Source organism: Rhodamnia argentea, chromosome 8, assembly GCF_020921035.1.
Source record: "Rhodamnia argentea isolate NSW1041297 chromosome 8, ASM2092103v1, whole genome shotgun sequence".
Classification (NCBI taxonomy): domain Eukaryota; kingdom Viridiplantae; phylum Streptophyta; class Magnoliopsida; order Myrtales; family Myrtaceae; genus Rhodamnia; species Rhodamnia argentea.
The window spans coordinates 3,702,747-3,723,870 of NC_063157.1; the positions used below are offsets into that span (position 1 = coordinate 3,702,747).

General features: G+C 41.9%; 1 protein-coding gene and 1 pseudogene across 2 annotated transcripts; one reads left to right on the forward strand and one right to left on the reverse strand.

Moving 5' to 3' along the window:
* The first annotated feature begins 7,986 nt into the window (after nt 1-7,986).
* Nucleotides 7,987-21,112, forward strand: LOC115744773 (2-oxoglutarate-dependent dioxygenase DAO-like). 2 transcript variants are annotated; one of them, XM_030680110.2, is made up of 4 exons: nt 7,993-8,398; nt 8,694-9,009; nt 9,262-9,475; nt 20,954-21,112. In XM_030680110.2, exons 1-4 carry the CDS (start codon nt 8,055-8,057, stop codon nt 20,992-20,994), a joined length of 915 nt encoding a protein of 304 aa, XP_030535970.1. In that variant the 5' UTR covers nt 7,993-8,054; the 3' UTR covers nt 20,995-21,112. The 2 variants fall into 2 exon arrangements, with proteins under 2 accessions (XP_048140087.1, XP_030535970.1); XM_048284130.1 differs by lacking the exons at nt 9,262-9,475; nt 20,954-21,112 and adding an exon at nt 9,139-9,168 and having other exon boundaries at nt 7,987-8,398; nt 8,694-9,105.
* On the reverse strand, nt 10,175-19,419 carry LOC115744772 (annotated as a pseudogene).
* Nucleotides 21,113-21,124: the final 12 nt, after the last annotated feature.

The window sequence follows — 21,124 nt, forward strand, 5'->3', positions numbered from 1 at the left end:
GAGATGCTGCAGAAAAATTGCGGCAAATGAGCTCCACAGAATTGTTTTTAGGAGTGGGGTTTGGTTTATCCTCCTTCGGTCCTTTTCTTTCCCATCTTTGAAGTGCCATGCACTCATTTCATTCACCATAGAGGCCTACATCCGACTCTAGGGCTAGTGCCGACCGCACAAAAACTCCTGACGTTTTCATATTTGGTATTGCCTACAACCTAAGGAGAGACATCATGCCCAAAAATGTCACTTTGTGTATCTGACGCCACTAATTTCACTGTTCCGTTAATGATATTTTCCTTTTGGGGATTGGTGTCGGTAAATGCAAATTGTTTTGTAGTGCGGTCCGACGTTCAGATGGATCTGCAACAGTTGACGGGCCATGCGCAAATTCGTCACACTCAATTTTTCCCCACCTCATCGAACCTTCCGTTCCCAACTCGAGCATCCGATGGCCATCACGAGACCACCGGGAGAAAACAGCTAATTCACGAGGCGCTTTGACTGTTTTGCTTGTCGCGAAAGTGCAAATCCATTATCGGGTTCTAACAGTTCACGCTATTATTCATCATAGGCGAAACCATTGCCATCTTCTTGCTAAGACTGTTCGCATCGGCAATCATCTTCATGTTCTATCGTAAAGATCACGATTTCATTTAAATGGTTTCCATCTGACTTTTTTGCTTCAAAGAATACAACTCGACTCTTGCAATTTTCTCTTTTCGACCAGGCAGAGAGGAGAAGCAAAATACCTAATGCGAGCATTGCAATTTTCTTCGGACTTATATAATGTCTCTCCATATTGCAAGCTATCATTGGACGGTCAATAAAGCTAAAGGCCGGATTGAATAAGGTTTTGCATTGGTGGATGGGCCGGGAAAAGTACACACATGCCTTTGTTTGTCCAATTTGATCTATAGGATCTCAATTCAAGTGACATGCACGAGCTTCATGGAATTTCTCGCAAGAAAGTTTGAAGTTGATACTGATAAAGAGTTTGTTGGGTTTGCTCCTGTAGCAGCAAATCCACAAAAGTGCTCGAAAGAGTTCGATAGAGATGCCTCAAAAGAGTTCGACGGAGATGCTAACAATATAGTGCGACGTTTCTCATCAAGCAAGGCCTCATCAGTGTTCTTCAAATCTATAATGGGCTTGTTAAACTCATTTAAATGGGCTTTGCTATATGTACTCGAATGCAAGACATCATTTTCAATACATACGAATGATTGTTCAAATCCTTCATTCGCCTAAAATTTTGTTCATAACGCTCATTTGATAGGGGCCTGAAAAGAGTATTCGTATTCAGGAACTCGTGCTCCGACACTATGTGAGATTTTATAAGATCACTGTCAATTATTCTGAAAACTTAAGCCGTTAAACAAATGCTTAAATTAATAATTAAATATTTTATCAAAACCTAAAATCTCTCGGTATATTATTTTGAGAGCACCACTACCGCTCGTACCGAGAATCTCTACCAGTTTGGCTCTCTTTTTCCCTAACCTCAAAAGATTCTACCTCAATGTCATTGCAATCGAGGAATGTCTTTTCTGTTTTTATTTTGCTTTTATTTTACGAGGGATATCGTGCAAGATAAGATTTTTTTTTTTTTTTTGCCAATTTCGAGGAAATGTAGAAAAGCAACGATGCTTGTGCTCTCTTGCATGGCAAAATGCATATGGATCCAAGTTCCAAAATAAATCCGCATGTTCAGTGCGAAGGAGGCAAAACATCGACATCTTTGAGGAACCTCGGAACTTGGGTGTTGAATTTGATCGGGATACTACCAAACAATTTTCTAGAGATTGACTAATGTCATCTTATCGAAGATGGGTCGCATTGGCTCATCGATAATCCAAAATGTTATGCTGATTTAAAACCCTATTCATTCATATTGTCCAGCCTCAAATGTGGGGGTTTCCATAGGTTATACGGATAAAAAAACGTAGAGAAAATTGTTAAAAAAAAAGGTCCTAAATCTGTTTCACTTTTGTTAATTTAATCATAACCTACCATTTTTTTTTCAATTAAGTCCTAAATCTTTTTATATGTTGTCAATTGAATCCATCCGACTAATTTCCCGTAAATCGCTAACATGGACGCTGGGAATCGTACGTGGCACAACTAGTACCGACATTGATAATTTTTTAATTTTATTTTATTTTTTTCAAATTTTTTATTATTTTTTCCTTTTCCATTTTTCGACGACCCTCGTCAGCCGCCGAGAAAAGAAAAACAAAGAAATAAGGAAAATTTAAAAAAAAAATTATAAATAATAAAAAATCAAAAAAATTTAATATATTACTAAAATTGTCCACGTCAGCACCAGCCATGCCATGTCAACAATTTTCGGTCAAATTGGGTAGATGGACTCAATTGACAAAAGATGAAAAGACTTAGGACTCGATTTAAGGTTTATAACTTTCTAGATAATTTTCCAAAAAAAAAAAAACGTATGTTGCCGTGTTTATTTGACCGTTCTTTCTATTAGTCATTTAGTTGACGTGAACGAGAAAATGGAAATTAGGGTTTGAGAAGAATGATGGTATTTGCATCAATACATCTATTTAGTTTTCCTTTTGCAAGAGATTTGAAAGATACATTGTTTGTCCCACAACTAACATTTTTCAAGAGACATTTCGATCATTGTTGCAGGCACAAGAGGAGTGTTAAACAAGCATATATATTGCCGGACCCTGTCTCATGAACGCCATTCTCAATCAATCCCCTTGCCTCGTCTTCATTAGGCAACTTCTCCTACTTTCACGTTCAACCTAGCTATTTTTCTAATCTCATGGATCATATTTGTCTTAAATTATAACATAAAAATTAAAAAAAAATACAAAAAAAAACTCTTTTTTGAATAATGTATATGTGTGTGTAGTCTTCTCTTAGGAAACGATGCATTCAAATCGACTGCTTAATTTCATTCTCTTCACGTCCTCTTTAATTGTCCTCTAGTCAACTCTCTTATATAAATGCTCTCGAGTCCTTAGCCCCACTCCTCGTTCGTGTAGGCTCCTTTTGAATTTTCAGTCATCTTCAGCACATGCTCATGGCCGAGCTTCATCCATGGAAATGTGATGAGGCCAAGGCCTGCACCAGAAGGAAGGGAAGGATCAATGGCCTCACCAGGAAGTGTGCTTCCCTGGTTCGAGAACGGCGTGCCCGCATTTACATCCTACGCCGTTGTGCCACCATGCTCCTTCGGTCTTACATATGCGGAGATGGTCGCTGATTCACCTCCTTCAAAAAGCCTTATGTTTTTATCCTCGATCGCTTCTCTCGGCCCCGGTCGGGTCATTCTGATCTTTTGCTTCATCAGGTCCTACGCCCACAAAGCTTTAGCTGACTACATATTGGTTACTCCATCCAACATAGATCAAATCTCAAGTACTTCGTCTCGTGCGTGTCCCATTTTTTATCCTGGCGGCGATGGCGACGCGAGTCACGGGCTAGGGTTCTCGTTCGACGCCCGAGGCGAAGTTTGTCAAGAAACCGACATGGAAAGAGAAACAACGTGATCGTAGTGATTCCTTGTGAGTTGTGACAATGCCAATGAATATCTCTCCTTTCCCTTTCTTCATTTTTGGTTTCTTCGTTTCAGGAGAAGCTTGGGAGGAGATCATATTGTAATTCCCTCGCTATGTCGGCAAGGCCATCATTATAATATTCTCAAATATTAACGCTCTCTTCCCTCTTTTGCCTTCTGTTATTTCGATCAATATGCATGCATGGGATGTATGTTTGTTTGGTCTTGATAAATTAAGGGCAATAATTCGTAATTGTTTTTTGTGAAAAAGCTTTGCTAAATAATTAATAATCATTTTAATAATCTGCCGCTAGCTGAAAGACAAGGTCGATTGACCTTCTAATAATTAAGACACTTCATCAAGAACTTTGGCTCCACGGCATCTATGATTGAATATGAAATACAACGATGGTGAACCGTCGTAGTCGATCGGCCATCAGAGAAACAGACATAGGTGAAAGGCCAACTGCAATTATTATTATTATTTTTATGTCTACTTGATTAAAGTAAAGAAATTTTTCATAAAGAGAGTACTTTTCTTTTCTTTTCCGTTCATGCAAAAAAAGAGTATCGATGCTTCGAGTTGATAATGAAGGAGTTCAGCCATAACCTGCGATGAATTTATATTGCTCAATGCTCATAGATTGTGTCTACACACCACTCCCTCTTTCCCCAAGCCCCCCCTAGGGTTTCTCTCAAAAAAGAGCCGTCGCCCAACATAGCAGTTGAAGGAGAGCCCCTCTCTCTCCCTCCCTCCCCCTCTTTCTTTCCATCTCCTATTCCCTCATTGTTTTTTCTTTTTTAAATTTATTTATTTCCTTGTTTTTTTATCTCGTTTGGGAGCTTTTCTCTTTCGATTTAATCTAAATAAAAAAGCTTCTCTCCCATTTTGAGAGATTTCTATCCCGATCTAGTCTATATTTAGGGTTTTTGCATGTAAGTTTTCGGGGTTCCGCTTTACTCAAGTTTCGTTGGTGAACAAGTTCAATTTTGAAGAAGATCATAGGAATTTCGTAAAGGTTTTGCTCTTACAGGTATTAGATTTCTGCTCGCTCAACCTTTATACTCTGTTTGGTGATGGTGTTGGAGACGCCAAACATAAGCGCGCACCACCGAAAGGCAAAACCATAATATCAGATGGAGTTTTCGGTGTGTGCTTGTTGCTAAAGACGGATTTGATGATTGACCGCCGATTTTGATATGAATAAGTCATAAGTGTGCTCTTTGAGAGTTTATTATGTTTTGAACTTGTCTGGAATTTTGGCTTCTAATAATGAAGACCTTTATCGTGAACTTTGGCTCTTCGTCATGAATGATTGAATATGAAATCCAAGGATGGTGATTGTTTAGAGTTGATCGGCTACATGAGGAATTGACATAGGGGAAAGGCCAATCGCAAATTTTTTGCGTTGGCTTGAATAAACAAAATTAATATCTGTAAAGAAAGGATTTTTCTTTTCGTCTCCATTGATGCAAAAAAATAGCATCTGTACTTCGAGTTTTTTTTTTTTGGTCGGTAATCTATTCTTCGAGTTGATAATGAACAAGTTCAAACATACCATGCGACAAATTTCTATTGCACAAAGATTGTTCATACATGGATATATGGACTTTATTTTTGTTATTTTACAGCATACCATCGCTACCCAAATTCAAAAGTGAAAAGCACATATTTATATTCTCTTCATACTTTCCCTTCGATATTTTCCTCTTAAAAAATAAAAGATTTCACCGCTAATCAAGTTCGAGTAACATTAAAAACTAGGTTTCTGCACTTCAATTTTTTTCCAATTTTTTTTTTCTCCTGGGTTTCAATGGTTATACTTTGGTTTAAAATTTAACACGTAGTATTTGAAGCATTTTGAAAGAAACAATTAAGGAAAGTTTCATTTAAAGCCTGAAGTCTTTTTATTTTTTCAAATAAGGATCTTAAGTGAACTTTATTTCAATTAAAGGTTTGAAGTGCGCTCATTTTCTTAAAAAAATGTATGAAGTAAACTTTATTTCAAATAAGGACTTGAAGTGACCGTAAAATCTAAAAAAAAAGGACTATTTTTAGGGTATTTTCGTCTTTTTACTTATTTGATTTTTTATCAGATTTTTCTTTTTTATTCCTTAAAAATTAATAAAATTTTTAAAAAATAAAAACCAAGCAACACCGAGGGGCAAGAGGGCTGCCCCTCTTGCCTTGGCCGCCGCCCCACCATCGCCCGCCCGGGGGGGTTGGTGGTGGTCGTGGTCGTCGCCGGCCCTTGCTCCCGCGGCTAAAGCCGGTGCCGACGAAGCTCGATACCAGGTAGCTTCGTCCTTGGTGGTGCAAGTACTCCTCATGATTCGTAGACCCATGAGAGGGAAAGAGAGGAGGATAGTTTGACAACTGTGGAGGGCAGTGACTTGCATCGACGGTTGGGTGATTCGTCAGAGGCCAGGCCCTGCGAAGGGGGGAGGAGCATAGGGTTTGGATTTGCTCCTTCTGGAGATCGGACACAAGATCAGGGCAGGCCACAGCTTGGGGAAATCGCGCTTGCTGTTCACTGCTAGGGTTTCGCTGAGCTTGCTCTAGATTCGGGCCGACGAGGACAGCATCAGAGGACAACGAGGGCTTTGATTTGCTCCTTCTCGGCGTCGCGGATCGGAGATGAGCAAGGGGCGGCAGCGTTGGAATCGGGGGGAGACGGGGCCCAGCGCAGCGGGGATGATTCTTGAAGTTGACCGTGGGGCCTTGGCGGATCTGTTCGTCGACGGGACTCGGCGAAGAGGCGGAGGACGGAGAAGTGGAACCCACTGGCCTTCGCCGCTGTCCCCGCACCAGCGGTGGGCTGGTTCCACAGGTGGACCTGTTCATCGACGGAGGACGGCGAAGTGGAACCCATCGGCCCTCCCGTGTGCAGCTTTTTTTTTTTTTTTAAAAACAGAAAAAGGACAAAATAGAGTAAAAAATAAATATAAAATCAAAATATAAAATAACGAAAATGCCTTTTAAATTAGACCCTTTTTTAAATTTTATAATCATTTAAGGCCTTATTTAAAATATACTGTGCTATTTTAGACCCCTTAATTGAAATGATATTTATTTAAAATTTTTATTTAAAAAAATAAGATGACTTCGGATACTTAAACGAAATTTTCCCTTAAAATCTATTCAGCACGGACACGAATTTGGGCGCACTTTTCGCGTGTCGGACACGTGTCGGTGTCCGACACGCGCCGGACACGCGCGGACACGTAGTCAACGCGTGTCCGAGCTCCGACTCGCAGTCAACGGATCGGACACGCGAGGGACTCGCGTGTCCGGAGATAAGGTAGGAAAGTTTTGATCTTTTTAAGGGCAAAAACAGAAGTCAAAATAAGAAACACGACCTCTTCTTTCTGTTTCTGCTGTCGCGACCTCTCCTCTGTCTCTCTCGCGTCGTCTCTCGGTACCCTTGGCTCTGTCGCTCCCCTCAAGGCCTGGCGGCGAAAATGATGGTGGTGAAAGCAAGATTACAGGAGCAAATAACAGGGTTTTACAGAGATGCCCATGTCCCGCATAACATCGACGAAGAGAGCGAGGAAGAGATCGGCGCGAAGTCAGATATGAAGAAAGAATGTGAGCGAAAGTGGGTTCGATGGAGGGTAAGCAGAGAGAAGAGAGAGAGAGAGAGTCTGTGGAGGGTCTGTTTGGTTTGTGGATATGACGAAATGAAGCAACAGAGGAAAAAAGCAGTGGTCAATGAAGAAGAGAGAGAGAGAGTGGACGAGTCCGCATTTCACGGCACAAAAAGACGAGGATGTGGGTGATAAAAAAGGAGCGGATACAAAGACATTATCAGTGATGTCGGTGATGTGTCGCATCCACCCTCTCTCTCTCAACTCCTTTTGATTTCCTTTTAACCTTTTCGCCCCTCAAGATGGTCTTGTGCTGCCATTTCCCTTATATTTTCATTGATGACCGCGATACAAAAGGAGCGGATACAAAGACATTATCAATGAGTTGTTATATTCGATGGTGAATGTAGTTGAATTTTTAATTCAAAATGTTGATGTTAATAAATGATGAATCCTTGTTTTTTGCGTAAATTCATTCTAGAACTCTTTTTTTATTATTTACTTTTATGTGAATCATAAAATTTATAATTTTTTATGTATATATAAAAATATATATATTTAATATATAACGTGTTTCAATATATCGAAATTCTCTATTTTTTGAAAAATTACATATCGATGTGTTGTGTCGTATCATGCCCGTGTCATGTGAGTGCCACATAGCTTAAAATGACGCAGAGGCCTATCGAACCAAAAAAACGAAACAGGAGCAGGGAGAGAGACAGCTGCTCACGAGTCTACATCAGCCACGCAAACCAAGAACCTCGACAAGGACTTCGAATTGATCGTCTCTTTCTCGTTCTTGCCTTACCATGGAGGGGCCCTACCGCCCCGAGAATTATTTCCCAAGTTGGCACCGGATGTGACTCGGGCCTGTGCTCTCACTGCTATAAACACACGGCTCAAAAGCTCAGTGAAGCGAGGCGTTGACCCAGAAGAAAAGATGGGGGGAAGAGAAGGAACGGGGATCCCCGCGATTGATCTGCAAGGTTTCCCGTCGCAGCACGAGAAGCTGCGAGGAGCCGGCGAGGAGTGGGGGTGTTTCCGGGTGTTCAACCACGGGATCCCCGAGGCGCTGATGGGGGAGATGAAGGCGGTGGCGAGCTCGCTGCTCGATCTTCCCACGGAGGCGAAGAAGAAGAGCGAGGACCGGGTGATGGAAGGGACCGGGTACGTGCAGCCCTCCAAGGCGAATCCTCTGTACGAGGCTTTGGGGTTTTATGACATGGGCTCTGCCGGAGCTGTGGATATGTTCTGTTCCAAGTTGAATGCTTCTCCTCATCAAAGGTTCGATCGTTGTCTTTTTCTTGCTGCGCAACGTTTCATTACTTTTGCTGCAGGAGCACAGGCCAGGACATGTGTTCTTACGTTTGATGAACTTCCTGTTCTCAGAATTTAATTTGTGATCATAGTTGTTGCTGTTTCATGCCTACCATGTGTCTGTGTTAACGAAACAATGGAAACATGAGTTAAGATGGAAAACAGTCCTAGGATTGCTTTTGTGGTCTTTAACCCCTAGAGCTGGTCAGTCTCTTGTTTCTAACCAGAGGTAGTATTCAATCTTCTGCTCGTTTTACTTCAGAGGGATAATCGAGACATACTGTAAAGCGATGCACGAACTGGCCATGGACATGGCAGACAAGCTGAGTAGATCCATGGGACTGAGTGGCGGGGTGTTCGAGGATTGGGCCTGCCAGCTCTGGATGAACAGATACAGCTTCGTCCCTGAAAGTGTTGGCTCTATTGGTGTGGGACTACACACGGATGCGGGATTCCTGGCCATTCTTCAAGACGACGACGCCGTGGGTGGTCTCGAAGTGATGGACGAGTCTGGTTCGTTTGTACCAATTGATCCTTGGCCGGGCACTTTCCTTGTCATTCTGGGAGACATGGCTGCGGTATATGCCTTCTTCATCAATCGAGATATTGCCAGAATTGTTCTAATCGTGTCCACCAGTCCAACTGTAACCGACACTGTCCATTCAGACTGGAACCCCCGAACAAAGCACGAATGCGATGTTGTCGTACCTCTTTCATTTTGATCGGTTGCGAGTCTATAAATTAGCTGGACGAGTCTGATTTAGAGTTCTTCTTGTCTTAAAGGCTTTTTATCAGCGTTGATCAGTCACTCCTTGTATTACATGTTCTAGGCATGGAGCAACGGGAGATTGTGCCGTGTGAAGCATCGAGTTCAATGCAAGGAAGGAAGAACTCGGGCATCGATGGGTGCTTTTCTACTAGGACCGAAGAAGGCAGCTATTGAAGCCCCAGAAGAGCTTGTGGATGCTGAACACCCACGCCTCTATGCCCCTGTTACTTATACAGACTATTGGAAACTCCGGTTGGTAGGAAAATCGCGCACAGGCGAAGCTCTCACTCTGTTTCGGGCAGCATCTGAGATATGATGTGGGCGCGAGTCGCCCCACGTGCCGTCGACTCTGGGTACAAGAAATACTCAGCAACTATGTATTTTGAATTCAAGTCAAAACATGTAATACTGGTTCTGCATTCATGCTTGTTGCAGTGTAGACGCTACCTGATCTGGAAGTACGTAGAGGATGATTATGTAGACACTCGTTCTACAATTGGAAAATCTGCAACACTTCCTATGAAGTTTCTGAAATTCAATTGAACAAATCGAAACGAAAGGCACGTGTAGCATTCCAAGTCCAACACAATAGCTGGCTTAAAAATTAACCCACCACAGCGCCTCGCCTTATCCTAACTGTACATTGAAAGAAAGAAGAAACAGCATTCTTCACAGGGTAGATAAATTAAGAAATATAGGCTCCATAAGTAAACTGATGCCTCTATTAGATCATGACTCGCGACCCGTCATTGAGAAATAATCTCAGTGAACAATGGCATAAGGCGGAATCGAGACAGTTAAGTCGTCTGTATATTCTGAATCATCATTCCCCTCCACAGCACCTGCCGAGGGCCAAACGAAGGCTGGTCTAAACGGCGGGACGTGCGACACCGGCAGTGATCCTAAAGCCATCAACAAAGGAAAGCATTCCCTCAAACAACATAGAAAGGACATGTGAGGGAGGGACGGAGGGAGGGGCGTACTTTAACATTTTGCTATATACGCTGTATAAGCTTTTGTGCCTTCCTGATAAAGAGTGGTAAGAAATGGCCTTATCCTTGAGAGCTAGCTCTAATTTCTCAATAGCAGAAGCAATCATCGCTTTGTCAAAGGACTCAAGAAGCTGCGACGATAATTGTTTGTGCATGTCCGGGTTGAGATGCTTAGAGCACAAGTTTTCTAGCTGCTCCTTCCAACTATAGACGCCCAAACGGTTGGCCAAGGGTACAAAAATCTCCATCGTCTCCTCAGCAAACCGATGGTGCTTGGACCAAAGGTAATGCATCCAGATTCGCCATATAATGAAGTCTATCAGCCAATTTTATGAGGACAGCCCTAGCATCTGCCATGGCTAGGAACATGGTATGAAGTCAATCTGCCTCAACAGTCTTGCTCGCTGTAGTGTTTGCCCGTGCAAGTTGGCTAAGTTGGCTTTAGCTTTGATACCTAGAATAACCATACATAACTGACTTACATTAAAGTTTCTCATAAAACATGCGTACATAAGTCATCATGCAAACAACGAGAGCTCAAAGCAGCAAGTGTACATTACTTCAGAGAAGCAGCAACATCGAAAGGAGAAGTAAAAAGAGACGAGACAATCTAGAGGGAGAATACAAGCACCCTAGTTGACCTGTGATCTTTCAAATTAAAAGCGTAAGCTTCTGTTTGTTGACTAAAGAACAGTAAGCTGTCGGAATCAAAACCCGTAGCATATCTACACTTTAAATGCTCAAATGTCTCTTTACTATTAAATAAACCAATTTGCAACTTTTTCTCGCACTGAAAAAGCAAAACAAAGTAAAGAAAGAAATATCCCTGTTGGCAGCATTACCAGTAGCAAAACCAACAGAAAAGTTCATTTAGGATTGTCATCAGGCTTCCTGAATTAGAAAGTGAAGAGACTGTTAACTTCCCAAGATGTCTACAGAGTACAATTCTTACATTCCAAACATATTATTCCTGGATAAAAATTCCTAAATAAGAGAAGCAATTGCAACAGCTACCACCAGCTGTACCTGGCAATAGCCTTCTGAGTGACAAGAAAATTTAATCCTACAACTCTGTTTACCTAAATATTCACAATGGAAACCCCAGCACTCCCAGCAGATAACCCAACATAGTATCGGTAAGCTTAATGAGGTCATTTCGAGGACACCTGATGTGGACATCGAGCCCTATCGAGGAAAAGGTGCTAGGGACCCATTATCCTATCCGCTAGGCCCCATCACTCGAGCCAGAGCAAAGGAATTCAAGCAAGCTGTCGGCGTCATGGTTTAAGATCTTTGGAATAGAGACAATATGGATTCGAGACTTGAAGATTCTGAAGCTCCTTGACGCAATAATATCACTTTTTGGTTACAATGACTTCGAGACGCTTGGAAACGAGCCACTGATCAATACTCACTACTTTAGTAGTGATTGACGACGTTTTTTAGCGTTTCGGAATCATTTAGATGGACTTTTAGGCCTTTTTCTATTTTTAGGCGAATTTTCATTAATTAAGGATATTTTTGTAATTTTGCCTTATTAGGGTTAGCACCCTATATAAGGGAGCTTATAGGTTTCTGTTAATGCAACTTTGATTCAGAATATTATACAGAGAGGTTTTCTTCTTTGAGTTCTCTTGAGGACTAGATCTTATCAAGGTTTCTTTGTGACGATCGAATTCAACTTATCGAGCAAGATCGCGAATCCTCTTATTCGTGGCGTTATAGCGTTGATTGGTTGACACAGATTTGTCAACAGGTCGCGTTCATACCGAGATTACCAATCACAGGTTCGATTGGGGGTTGAGGTTAGCAAATTCGCAACTCATAGATCTTCGTAGAACGATCAACTTCCGCAACGATTCACATCATTTGGTATCGTAGTTGGTTCTACAAGGTTAAGTTATCTTACTTTTACTGCTTTTCGTTCAGCAAACTAGGGTTTATAGAATTAGGGATTCGTTGTTAATCGAATCAGAGTTTTGAATATATTCTTGCTGCATTTTCAATTTTTTTAATTAGGGTTTTCGGTCCTAAGGTTTCATATTGTATTTGAGTTCGCAAAAAAAAAAAAATTCGGCAAAAAAAAAAGCAGCAAGGCCGAACAAAAAAAAAATCAAGAAGGCGACTCGTTTGTTAGTTGGACTGAATTGAAGTTTCAGCAAGATAAATTGAGTTTGAGATTTGAAAATTAGTGAAAGTTGTTGGATTGCTGAATTGAGCGGTATATTGCCGGATTGATTTCTGATCTTGCTTGGTGGTTTAGTCAACTATTGTGAGGAGCTTGAAAAACTGGATCTAGTCCGATAAAGAGCTTGTGAGAAAGAAACGAGAGGTAAAAGGCAAGAGCGTGTGAGCTTAATTGAGGGAAGAAAAATCCGAAATTGAGTTAAACACGAGGGGAGTGACAAACACCTTCAACGAAACACGTGAGGGAGTGTTTGGTGAGGTTTTCTTTATCTCTAACGTTTTCTTGCGGGTTTAAGTTATGGCGGGTGATCAAGAAAGCATGAACCGTAATGAGGATGGTTCCAAACAAAGGGATGAGGCGATTTTAGCGGGCATCCAACAATTGAGCTTACAACTTGAAGCACTTAGCAATCGAGTTGTGAGGTGTGAGACGAAGCTCGATGGTGATCGAGAGCCACCACGAGGGAGGCCACAAAATCAGCGAGATGAGCCTAGGGAACAACCTAGATGGCAGCGGCAATTTGAAGATGAATATGTGTCCGGTACAGAAGATGATCGAGATGGCGGGTTTGGGAGGAGGAACAGACGCCGAGGGTTTAGAAATCGAGAAGATGATGAACTTGGTAACATCAAGATGAAGATTCCATCTTTCCAAGGAAAGAATGATCCCGATACATATCTAGATTGGGAAAAACGAATGGAGATGGTATTTGACTACCAACGATATTCGGAGCTCAAGAAGGTAAAAATTGCAGCTGTTGAATTTACTGATTATGCTATAATATGGTGGGATCAACTTGTGACTAGCGGGAGACGTAATGGTGAGGCGCCGGTAGAAACGTGGGATGAGATGAAAGCGGTGATGAGGAGGCGCTTTATACCGAGTCACCTGCAGCATTATGTTGAGTTGGAAGAATTGGTGGATAAAGCTATCAAAGTTGAGAGGCAATTGAAGATGGACCGAAATTACAAGAGCAGTGGAGGATCAAGTTCGAATTGGAAACCCAATTGGAAGAGGGATGAGAAGCCGAATTGGAAGGGAAACAACTCTAAGGCTGAAACTTCAAAGGAAAAGGAGAAGGACGGCAGAGTTGGTTCGAATCCGACTTCGTGTAAAACTGAAAATCCTAACACTAGAACTTGTGAAATTAAATGTTTCAAGTGTTTAGGGAGGGGTCATATCGCAAATCGTTGTCCTAATAGGAGGGTGATGTAATGACTGGACCTGGAGATATTCAATCCGAAAGTGACAGGGAGGAAGATGATGTTGAGATGCCACCGTTAGAGGACTGTAGCGATGTTGAGATGCCGGTCAAAGGTGAATTGATGGTGGTTAGGCGTTCTTTGAGTGTTCAAGTTAAGGAGGAGGAGTATCACCAACAACGAGAAAATCTGTTCCATACAAGATGCTTGGTGAATGGTAAGATTTGTAGTTTGATTGTTGATGAGGGTAGTTGCACGAATGTAGCAAGTTGTACCATGGTAGAGAAGCTTGGGTTAAGGACCGAAAAGCACCCTAGACCGTATAGATTGCAGTGGTTGAATGATAGTAGAGAAGTAAAGGTGTCAAAGCAAGTTCGAGTCCCATTTGAGATAGGGAGATATAAAGACGATGTGATGTGTGATGTGTGATGTTGTGCCTATGCAAGCAGGCCATCTTTTACTTGGTAGGCCATGGCAGTATAATTGGAAAGTACATCATGACGGGTACACCAACCGATATTCGTTGGTAATGAATCGGAAGACTTACACTTTGGTACCGATGACACCTACCGAGGTGTATGAAGATCAACTGAAACTACAACGTGAAGTCGAGAGGGAGAGAAAAGAAAATTCTGAGAAGCAAGGAAAAACAATAGTTGAGAAGAGTGGAGTGGTAAAAGCCGAGGGAAAAGGAGAAAGGAAAGAAAAAAAGGAAAAGAATTTCTTTGCAAAATCGAGTGAAGTGAGGAGAGTTTTACTTCCGGATCGATCGATGCTTGTACTTTTGTACAAGGAGGCACTGTTTACTACTAACGAACTTGACCCAAGTTTGCCTAGTTCTGTCGTGTCTTTATTGCGGGAATTTGAAGATGTCTTTCCCGATGAGATTCCCGGAGGTCTACCACCGATTCGAGGCATAGAGCATCAAATTGATTTGATTCATGGTGCGCCATTACCTAACCGACCCGCATATCAAAGCAATCCCGAGGAGACAAAGGAACTTCAGCGGCAAGTTAGCGAATTACTGGAGCGAAGATATGTGCGAGAGAGTCTTAGCCCATGTGCTGTTCCTGTTTTGTTGGTACCGAAGAAGGATGGGTCTTGGCGCATGTGTATTGATTGCTGAGTAATTAATAACATTACGGTAAAGTATTGACATCATATTCCTAGACTAGATGATATGTTGGATGAATTGCATGGAGCTTGCATTTTTACTAAAATTGATCCGAAAAGTGGTTATCATCAAATTAGAATGAAAGAAGGGGATGAATGGAAAACTGCATTTAAGACTAAATATGGGTTGTATGAGTGGTTAGTCATGCCATTTGGTTTAACGAATGCACCTAGTACTTTCATGCGACTTATGAATCATGTTCTATGTGCTTTTATTGGCCGATTTGTGGTTGTCTATTTTGATGATATCTTGATATATAGTCGAAGCCTTGATGACCATATTGAGCATGTGCGAGCTGTTTTTCAGGTTTTAAGGGACGAACAACTATATGCTAACCTAAATAAGTGCTCTTTTGTGACTAACAAATTAGTATTTCTAGGGTTTGTTGTTGGTGCTGATGGAATACAAGTTGATGAAGAAAAAGTGAAAGCTATTCGTGAATGGCCAACACCTAAGACAGTAGGAGAGGTGCGCAACTTTCATGGCTTAGCCAGTTTTTATCGCAGATTTGTGAAGGATTTTAGCACTATCGCCGCACCTTTAACCGAGGTTATCAAGAAGAACGTGGGTTTCATGTGGGGAGAAGAGCAAGAGAGAGCATTCAATCTGTTAAAGGATAAGCTAATTAATGCTCCTTTGTTGTCTTTACCAAATTTCAGTACTACTTTTGAAATAGAATGTGATGCTTCCGGTACAGGAATTGAAGCCGTGTTGATGCAAGGAGGACGTCCCATAGCTTATTTCAGCGAGAAATTAAGCGGAGCAACATTGAATTATCCAACTTACGATAAAGAGATGTATGCTTTGGTGCGAGCTTTGGCGACTTGGCAACACTATCTCGTGGCCAAAGAGTTCGTGATCCACACCGATCACGAGACTTTGAAGTACTTGAGGGGGCAGCAAAAGTTGAACAAAAGACATGCCAAATAGATGGAGTTCATCGAGACTTTTCCATATGTAATCAAGTACAAGAAAGGTAAGGAAAATGTGGTAGCCGATGCACTTTCCCGAAGGTTCGCAATTCTAACTACTTGAGGAGCAAAGTGTCTAGGATTTGAGCATATCAAAGAATTATATACTGATGATGATGACTTTGGAAGAGTGTTTGAAGCTTGTGAGCATGCTGCGTTTGAAAAATTCTATAGGCATGATGGATACCTCTTTCGTGAAAACAAGTTGTGTTTGCCTAGATGCTCTTTGCGAGAGTTGTTAGTGCGAGAGGCGCATAGTGGCGCTTTAATGGGACATTTTGGCATAAATAAAACTCATGAAGTACTGCATGAACATTTTTATTGGCCACACATGAAACGAGATGTCACACGCGTTTGTGAGAGATGCATTGCTTGTAAACAGGCTAAGTCTACAATTAAACCACATGGCTTGTATACTCCTTTGCCTATCCCGACGCATCCTTGGGTTGATATTTCAATGGATTTTGTATTAGGATTGCCTAGGTCTAAGCATGGTAGGGATTCTATTTATGTGGTTGTAGATCGATTTTCGAAAATGGCTCATTTTATACCTTGTCATAAATCTGATGATGCATCGCATATTGCTGATTTGTTCTTTCATGAGGTTGTGCGTTTGCATGGCATGCCTAGGTCCATTGTTTCTGATCGAGATACTAAATTTCTTAGCTACTTTTGGAAGACATTGTGGAAGAAGTTAGGTATACGACTTTTATTTTCTACTACTTGTCATCCACAAACCGATGGTCAAACCGAAGTAGTTAATAGGACTTTAGAGACTTTATTGTGTGCTATCATTAAAAAGAATATTAAGTCTTGGGAAGACTGTTTACCTCATGTTGAGTTTGCTTATAACGAGAGCGTGCATTCTGCTACTAAATTCACACCGTTTGAGGTTGTCTATGGTTTTAACCCATTAACTCCATTAGATTTAACCTCTTTGCCTGTTGATGAGCGTGTGGATTTAGATGGTGCTAAGAAAGCTGAATTTGTGAAGACTTTGCATGAAAAGACGCGGCTGAATATTAAGCACAAGACAGAGCAATATGCAAAGCAAGCCAACAAAGGGCGTAAGAAGGTAGTGTTTGAGCCCGGTGATTGGGTCCGGGTTCATATGCGCACAGAGCGTTTTCCCTAACAACGACATTCTAAGTTGTTACCGCGAGGGGATGGACCATTCATGGTGTTGGAGAGAGTCAACGATAATGCCTACAAGCTTGATCTTCCAGGTGAGTATGTTATTAGTGCTACTTTCAATGTTTCTGACTTGACTCTTTTTGATGCAGGCGATGATTTGAGGGCAAATCCTTTGCATGGGGGAGGGAATGATGTGGACATCGAGCCCTATCGAGGAGGAGGTGCTAGGGATCCATTATCCTATCCGCTAGGCCCCATCACTCGAGCCAGAGCAAAGGAATTCAAGTAAGCTGTCGGCGTCATGGTTTAAAATCTTTGGAATAGAGACAATATGGATTCGAGACTTAAAGATTCTCAAGCTCCTTGGTGCAATAATATCACTTTTTGGTTACAATGACTTCGAGACGCTTGGAAACGAGCCACTAATCAATACTCACTACTTTAGTAGTGATTGACGACGTTTTTTAGCGTTTCGGAATCATTTAGATGGACTTTTAGGCCTTTTTCTATTTTTAGGCGAATTTTCATTAATTAAGGATATTTTTGTAATTTTGCCTTATTAGGGTTAGCACCCTATATAATGGAGCTTATAGGTTTTCGTTAACGCAACTTTGATTCCGAATATTATACAGAGAGGTTTTCTTCTTTGAGTTCTCTTGAGGACTAGATCTTATCAAGGTTTCCTTGTGGCGATCGAATTCAACTTATCGAGCAAGATCGCGAATCCTCTTGTTCGTGGCGTTATAGCGTTGATAGGTTGACACAGATTCGTCAACAGGTCGCGTTCATACCGAGATTACCAATCACAGGTTCGATTGGGGGTTGAGGTTAGCAAATTCGTAACTCATAGATCTTCGTAGAACGATCAACTTCCGCAACGATTCACATCAACACCCTGAACTGGATCTCACTCAATCAGGAAGTAACTATCTACCTAGTTCATTCATTAACCTGAATAGGCATTGTACTCTTTCAGTGGCCCAGGGATAGTCGTACAAGGACATAAGCCACGTACAAATACTTGGAAGAGGCATATTGCAGATTATGTTTGCTATGCACTTAAGTTATTACGCCTCCTAACCATTTTCCGGGGACAGATAAACAGAAGAAACAGCTCATGGGAAAAATAAGTGGCAAATGTTTAAGTTAACTTCTTTCAAGATTCTCGTTTGTCCAAACAGTTCACACGAGGAATCAAGATGGAATTTCCTTCTTACCCCTACAATAAAGTCAGCCCCACCAGCTCCAAAGTTCCTCAATACATAGTCAGAACTCACGAAGGTATCGTCAAGGGTGTCATGCAACAGTCCCACGGCAACCACAGTAGAATTAGCACCGATCAGTGCCAGTGCCACAGCTGTTTCAACGCAATGCTGCAGATATGGATTGTCGCTGGCACGCATCTACATCACAAACACATCAAGTCCTATCAAACAATCATAAAGAAAAATTGCCCCAATGAACAAAGGCCATTGTATACTCGAGAACTATACCTGCCCTCTATGTGCCTTTTCGGCCTCATAGAACGCATTAATGACAAACTCGTCGCAGAAGGTCTTATGCCTTAACTGTGCATTCACCAACAACTCTCTTGCATACGGCTCGAGATCACTCTCCACAAAGCTATCCTCCAAATTAAACGTCAATTCCTCCACATCAGCAGCTCCACCACTATCACCGCGCACTTCAACCGCAGGCATTTCTAGCTCAACACAAGAAGCCACCGCCCTACTAACAAACCCACTGAACAGCCCGTTAGAACCTCTTCGAATCGAGCCTAGTGCATTAACGTCATTTTTATCACACGAAGTTCTCACTGGGAAGCTCTTTGCACAACCATTTCCACTACTGCTACAGCTACTACACGAAACAGGTCCGTGAAGAACCGACACCGGGCTGTGATGATCTCGCTTCCGCGAACCCACAAATTTACTCGGCGAATAGCGAAAGGAGCTGCTCAGCTCCCTAAATTCCTCACCTCTCTCTTGCCTCGCCAGTTCATCTCCGCCCCCACCGAAGCGAAGAGGCACGAGAGACCGCCGACGATTGGCTTCTGAGCCGAAGAAGCGGTCGACGAGCCGGGCGGCGACGACCTGGAGTTGAATTCGAAATCGCACGGCACGTGCGCATTGACCTGGTGCGACGTCCAGCAGACGCTGCTCGGCGGGCTGGAGTACAGAGCCACCGTCGTGACAGCCATGGACATTTGGGGCGGGCTGGATTCTAGGGTTTCGCGCAGGAGTTCGCGGAGCGCAACCAATTCCGTCGGAACCGAGGCCGTTTCTCAAGAACCCAGATTCTTCTCCCGCGGGACGGGACGATTCCTCGGAAAAAGGAGTCGAATTTTCCCGGGAAAAGCCGCATTTTCTTTCTCAGGGAAGCAGCTGTCGACCGACGAGAGGAGGAGCCATCGATCAAGGAAGACGGCAAAGCACAGTCGAGGGCTGTGATGCGGACCGAGTCGTACGCGTTGAGAAGCTCTGGACGTGAGAATTTGAGAGAATTCACGAGAGATTTTCCGCAGGAAGGATTAGAATGTAAGGGAGAAGTGGAGGTTAGCCAGTGAAAAAAAGACATTTTTTGTGCTAAAAATTAAGTACGGAGATTTTTTGATGTCAAAAATTTGATTCGAATCACTTAAATATTAATTTTTTTGAAAAAACGATTGCTTAACTATCAAGTTTGATTTGTTCTGCCGAAAATATGATGGGGTATTATTTTATTAATATTTGAAGTCGATGTCGCTCCCGTGATGTCCAGTTAACAATTAAAAATGGAAAAAAAATTTAGAAAATAAATTAAAAATAAAAATACAAACTTAATTAATTTTTAAAAAAATAAAATAAAAAAACCAAAACGTACAAATTTTGTTTAAAGTAAACTGAAAAATTCAGTTAAAAAATTAATAAAATAAAGTAAAAACTCATTAAAAAAAACGTTGCAGAATAGGCGGTGAGGGCTTACACAACCCTCGACGCCTGGTAACCAGAAACCCTTTTTTTTTAAAGGTTTTTTGGTTAAATTATGAGATTATCTTAAATTTTATTTTAAATAAAATTTGCATTTTAGACGAATTTATTTTTAGCTAATTTTTAAATTTGAATTTGATTTATTTTAATTTATTTTAAAGTGTAAAAGTCCACATGACAGCCCACATGAATTTATTATTTTTTAAATATCATTTTATATTAAAAAATTAATTATTAATGACACGTGATAGTTTTGGCCGGAATATTTCGCCGGAGGCATCAAGTGATCCTGTTATCACCGATTTGCCGTTTCATGCCTACCATCTGTCTGTGTTAACAAAACAATGGAAACATGAGTCAAGCTGGAAAACAGTCCTAGGATTGCTTTTGTGATCTTTAACCCCTAGAGCTTGTCAGTCTCTTGTTTACAACCAGAGGCAGTATTCAATCTTCTGCTCGTTTTACTTCAGAGGGATAATCGAGACATACTGTAAAGCGATGCACGAACTGGCCATGGACATGGCAGACAAGCTGAGTAGATCCATGGGACTGAGTGGCGGCACGTTCGAGGATTGGGCCTGCCAGCTTTGGATGAACAGATACAGCTTCGTCCCTGAAAGTGTTGGCTCTACTGGTGTAGGACTACACACAGATGCGGGATTCCTGGCCATTCTTCAGGACGATGACGCCGTGAACGATCTTGAAGTGATGGACGAGTCTGGTTTGTTTGTACCGATTGATCCTTGGCCAAGCACTTTTCTAATAGTGTCCACCGGTCCTTCCTTTTTTGGGCCGGTTGTAGGCGAGGAGGGATTCGAACCACCTGCACGAGCCTGGTTTAGAATTCTTCCATCAAACGGTTTTTTTATAGTGTTGATCACTTCTTGTATTACATGTTCTAGGCATGGAGCAACGGGAGATTGTGGCGTGTGAAGCATCGAGTTCAATGCACGGAAGGAAGAACTTGGGCGTCAATGGGTGCTTTTCTACTAGGACCGAAGAAAGCAGCTATGGAAGGCCCAGAGGAGCTTGTGGATGCTGAACACCCACGCCTCTATGCCCCTTTTACTTATGCAGATTGCAGACTACTGGAAACTCCGGTTGATAGAAAAATTACGCACAGGCGAAGCTCTCGCGCTATTTCAAGCAGCGTCTGAGATATGATGTGGACGCGAGTCGCACCACGTGTCGTCGACTCCGGGTTCAAGAAATAATCGGCAACTATGTATGTTGTATTCAAGTCAAAACACGTTATACTGGTTCTGCATTCATGCTTGTTGCAGTGGAGGTGCCA